This window comes from Brachyhypopomus gauderio, chromosome 19 (genome assembly GCF_052324685.1).
Source record: "Brachyhypopomus gauderio isolate BG-103 chromosome 19, BGAUD_0.2, whole genome shotgun sequence".
NCBI lineage: Eukaryota > Metazoa > Chordata > Actinopteri > Gymnotiformes > Hypopomidae > Brachyhypopomus > Brachyhypopomus gauderio.
In genome coordinates, this window is record NC_135229.1 from 6461103 (window position 1) to 6466102 (window position 5000).

General features: G+C 56.5%; 1 protein-coding gene across 8 annotated transcripts in view; it reads right to left on the reverse strand.

Annotated features, from left to right (window-relative positions):
- Window positions 1–5000, reverse strand: part of ptprfb (protein tyrosine phosphatase receptor type Fb) — a 127443-nt gene that overhangs the window by 25713 nt on the left and 96730 nt on the right. For all 8 annotated transcript variants that reach the window (XM_076981890.1, XM_076981892.1, XM_076981889.1 and 5 more), the window contains 6 exons: window positions 4273–4390; window positions 3426–4004; window positions 2769–2866; window positions 1935–2197; window positions 143–224; window positions 1–29 (listed from right to left, as the gene is read on the reverse strand). The exon at window positions 1–29 is cut by the window's left edge and continues 205 nt beyond it. In XM_076981890.1, the coding sequence (XP_076838005.1) occupies window positions 1–29; window positions 143–224; window positions 1935–2197; window positions 2769–2866; window positions 3426–4004; window positions 4273–4390 (1169 nt within the window). The remainder of the gene's footprint in view (window positions 30–142; window positions 225–1934; window positions 2198–2768; window positions 2867–3425; window positions 4005–4272; window positions 4391–5000) is intronic.

Here is a 5000-nt window from a genome sequence, read left to right on the forward strand (position 1 = left end):
AGGACGGGGCCCTCGTTGGAGTCCAGGAGCTGAGGGGCCCGGCGGGCGACAGAGAGGAGATCGGTTTTGCATTGGTGAAGCCGGAGCATCAGTCTTGCGTGTGGGCGTCTGGCGTCTAGACGGCGAGGAGAACGTGACTCACCTCGTCCAGCTCCAGCTCGTCTGGATTGTCCCATCTTCGTGTGGTCGCCAGGGGACCCGGGACGACTACAATGTAGTACCACCTACGGGCAGACAAGAAAGAGCATTCACACACTTACATACATACACACATGTATATATATATACACACACACACACACACACTAGTGATGCCTGAGTCACCATGGATGACTTGCGCGCTACCAGGCGATGCTGTGGGTTCCTTGCCGGCTTACTGAACCGACCCTCTAGTAATTACAGTGGAAAATTGGCAGACAACCGAAGCGTGGAATATTGCCCATTTCAGGATGGGGGGGTAAAGAGTCATTATTCGGGTAATGACTTCAGTTAATCGTTTCTGGGCGGCCGATACCGCACCCTCCGCCTGTGCCCTCGCCGACGACGGGGCGAGATGGCGGGCGAGCCATTGTGTGGGTTGTTGGCCTGCTGCGACCCGTTTGGGAGGCGGGGTCGGGTTACGAACTCGCAAGCTAATGGGTCAAGGCTTTAATTTGGCCGCAGGCCTCCAAGATCAAAGGCGCTTCAAAGAGAAAAAAGAAAGAAAGAAAGGGAAAAGAGAAAGGCTTTTGCTGTGGGCTGTGAGGCTGAGGCTTAACCCCCCCAGGCAGGAATGATGCGTGCTGCTGCTCTGCCAAAATCACTTTTCCCTTCCCCTCTCCATGGGGGGGGGGGGGGGGGGGGGGGGGGGGGGGGGGGGGGGGGGGGGGGGGGGTCTATTTTGACCTTTCGCCATGACCTCTTCATTCATGAAAAAAAATAAGAATTTATATGAATACAATACCTCCATCTTCGGTGTGCATAAATATTTACAGCACATTTTTACTGGCACGGTTACTCCAGGGCTTTTATCTAAAGACAGGTTGAAGGACTCTTACTTGTAATGGCAGGGATTATATGGTGTGAAACATTTGAGGACTAAACCAGAATGGTTTTCCATGGAAGAGATGTGTGCATGTTTGTGTGTGTGTGTTTGTGTGTGTGTGTGTGTGTGTATTCTTCTAATGACTGAAGCCAACAAGAAGTCAACGTCGAGTGGCATGGCGACCTTTGACCCCCATGTGTTAACAACTCTCTGTCCTCTGCTTCGCTGCCTGGGGCCTCCTCACGTGTGCTCGCGTGTGCTCGCGTGTGCTCGCGTATCCTCGCGTGTACTCGCGTGTCCTCACGTGTCCTCGCGTGTGCTCGCGTGTCCTCGCGTGTGCTCATGTGTCCTCGCGTCGACAGCCGTGCCCGCTGTGCTGCCCTCCACACGCCACTTCTACCGCCAGGGTCAATCACGAGTAGTGGGCGCAGTCTGACCCTGAACGGTAATCTGGCTCTTAAGGAGGCCGGGTGGGGGCGGGGGGGTGGGGGTGTTTGTGGGGGGGGTGAAGTGGATAAGCCCTCCGAGTGCTACGGCAGGATGAGAGGAAGGCCCCAGAGGATGCTGGGAGGACTTTCTTAACAAGCGCTAGTACACTACAGCGGACGGAGGGGAGGGAAGGAGAGTAGTGAAACGTGAGTGTTGAAAGCGATATGGAGGAACAGAAAGGAGCATCTGGGAACCGCCGGCCCAGCAGAACCACCGTTTGCAGACCAAAGCGACAGACTTTACTTTGGCCTGAAGTGCTGTTTGCGCAAGGGATTCCCATCAATTACAGGAACCGTTGGAGGAACTACGCATACGAGAGAGGGAATGAGAGAGAGAGGGAGAGAAAAGAACCCAAAAGCGCTCCTCGCGGTTTCTGTGGATGGGGGATTCTGTGAGGGTGGACATGGTAGTGGGTACTGACCTGACGGGCGTCGCCGTGGCCATTTTGGGCAGCTGGATGACGTGTTTGCCGCCGCCCCCTCCGGCAGACTCCGCCCAGACGTAGGCGGGTTTGGTCCGCAGGAGGTCGGGGGCGGTGCGGATGGACACCTGCTGCTGGAGGCCGCCGGCACTGTTGCCTCTGCTCATCAGCACGAAGGAGTAGTTGGTGTCAGGCTTCAGGCCGGAGATCAGCTTACGCTTCACGTCGCCGTGCACCTCCACGCTCTGCTGGTTGTACAGGATCTGGAGGGGGAGGGGGAGTGGACACGCGTCAGCCCGTCGACCAATCGGCAGCCAGAACCCGACAGGAGGAACAAGCTCCTCCCCATGTGCACGTGGAGAGTGCGGGGAGACGCTGTGGCGGGCTCCCGGTGCCTGGCCCTCGTAAAGGGACGGACCATGGGGGGAGGGGCCATGGGGAGGGGCCCAATCACACACGGTCGGCCCAATCATGAGCGGTCGGCCCAAGACGGCTCCAAGAGGCTTTCCGTAGCGTCGCCTCATGATGGGGGTAATTATGTGGCTTGCAGACGCCTTCGAACATGAGGCAATTTGCTGGAAGCGTGTACTTAAAAGCCTTAAAGCAGATGATGGAGGTTTCACCACCACTCTCTCCTTTATTACCTCGCTGGGAATTAGTGAACCAAAGCCTGTTTTTATTATGTTTTTTTTTTTTTTTACGGAAGGCGATGAGAGGGCACCTGCAAGGCAAGGGCTCTCGTCTCACGCGCGGGCCGCGTTTCCGTGCACAGATCCCTCCCTAACCGCCCGGGTCTGCTGGCGGAGGGATACGCCCCGCACGCTGCGGTCCTACCTTAAAAGGCACTTGGGATTTGAAGTTCTCCGGAAGCTCCCAGGTCAGAAGCACCGAGGTCTTCGTCACCGTCTTGACGCCAAAGCTCGTGGCGAACGCTGCGGGGGCGAAACGGGACACGCGAGTTTCACAGAAAGCACAAATAAAACCGGAAGAGAAAAAAGAAGAAGAAGAAATGAGCTGCATTTGCTTTAAACGCCACTAATGAACCCCAGTGAAGTGGTTAGCTGGGCTGTTTATTTTCAGCGTGCTATACGGGACCGGCTGATCCCATCAGCCCCACGCTCAGCGGCGGATCGCAGAAGCTGTGCGTGGGCAGAACCGACCCTGGGTCTCAAACTCACGCAGCGAGATAACAGGCTTTTTAATATTCTAACGTGTGGCAGTGCAGGCACGAGGGTGTTGGTGCCAGCATGGAGGACTGGCATCGTCTGACGAGCGCTGTAAGAAACCGGCTCTTATTTATTCATTTAATGTTTGTAGTGTTTGCATCATTTATTTAATGTTTGCAGTGTAGCTATGTCATATCTGCAATTAGATCTGTAATGTGAAGACCGGGAAAAAAAAAAAAAAGAGTTTGTATGTGATTCTAGAATTATAACCACCACTGGTTCTGGTTCTGAACTCTGGTTCGTCTGCGCCCATCGGACTTCTTACCGGGCGATGTGGACATGGTCCTGCTTTGGATGCTGGGGCTCATGGGTCCACCGCCCTTGCTGGTGAAGGCCTGCACGCGGATGTCGTAGGTGGTGTCGGGCCGGAGGCCGTGGATGGTCATGTGCGTGTCGCTGGTGCGGTTGGTGCCGTTCTGCTGGCTGTTGATGTCGCGGTACACCACCGCGTACTGCACCACCCGCCCGTTGCGTTCGGCCGGGGCGGGCGGCTCCCAGGTCAGGCGCGTGGTGGTGGTGGTCAGGCCCACCACGCTGAGGTTGAGCGGGAAGCCCGTGGGCGTGTCCTCCTGCGTGCTGATCTCCTTCACGTGCTCCTCGCCGGCGCCGGCCCGGTTGCGCGCGCTCAGGTGGAAGCTGTAGGTGGCGCCCTTGTACAGGCCCGTGACGGTGTAGTGGTCGTCGGTGCGCTTGAACTCCCGCACGGTGAAGGTCTCCTCCTCCAGACGCTTGTAACGCAGCCGGTAGCCAGTTAGCTCGCCCACCATCTCCTTGGGGGGCTGCCACTGGACCAGGGCCGTGTTCTCCACCGTGGTGCTGATGATCATGGTGGGCTTGCTGGGAACTGTTGGGGGGGGGGGGGGGGGGGGGGGTTATCACCATAACAAAAAAAGTCACTGCACAGACTGCTTTTTGTCATGCTAGCTGAGGCAATGTTTTTGTGTGTCCTCTTGTCTGTTTCTTATGAAGAACCTTAGAAATGAGCCCCTCTGGTTCCATTCAGAGCCAAAACTGTTCCAGAGCTGGGCTGCCTGACCCGACTTTCAACTGTCTTAATACAGTCTAGTGTGCTGTAAATCTGTTGCAGTCCGACCCGGGGAGGTACCGCCTACCTGCGCCTGTCGTTTTGATGACCTTGGCTTTGCTGCGAGCTCCGTCCCCCTTGGTCGTATACGCCGCCACCGTCACAGAGTAGGACGTCTCGGAGAGCAGACCAGAGATGATGGCCTCCTGTTGGACGGAAACCGGTTCAGCCACAAGAAGCCGTGTCTCCCTCCCCCCACAAACCCCAACACAGAATCCCAAACACACGAAACCCCGCCAGAATCACCCTTTCCACACGCCTGCGTTTAAAACCATCAGATTGTTTTAGAGGCGTTCCACATTCGGGGGCGTTTTTGTCCATGGTTGGAGACCCGGCTCTGATGGCTCTAAAGTGAGAAAGGCTTTGAGACCACACCTTCCACCATGAGGAACCGTTCCAAACAACAAGGTGAGGGCCGCCACCGTCCGTGTCGGAGTCCCGCCACAACACGCTGCACCTGCCCAAACCTCACCTGCCCAGGCCCTTCAGGGGGCCAATCAGGCGAGCCGCCCGCTGGCCGACACTCCTGGAGCAGGCGTACATGGGACGTTTCCACCAATCGGTGAATCGGTGACGCCTTTTGGTGGAAACCACCAGATGAATTAAACCTAAGCTTCTTTTCACGAAAGCCTTCATGGCTGAATCTGTAATGTTCAGATTGGAATAGACTGCATTGTCTTTTAAAAGCGCTAGCGCTTCTCAGGGACCAGGAGGGGGCAGCGTAGCGCGTGGCGGGACAGCAACACGTCTGGAGCG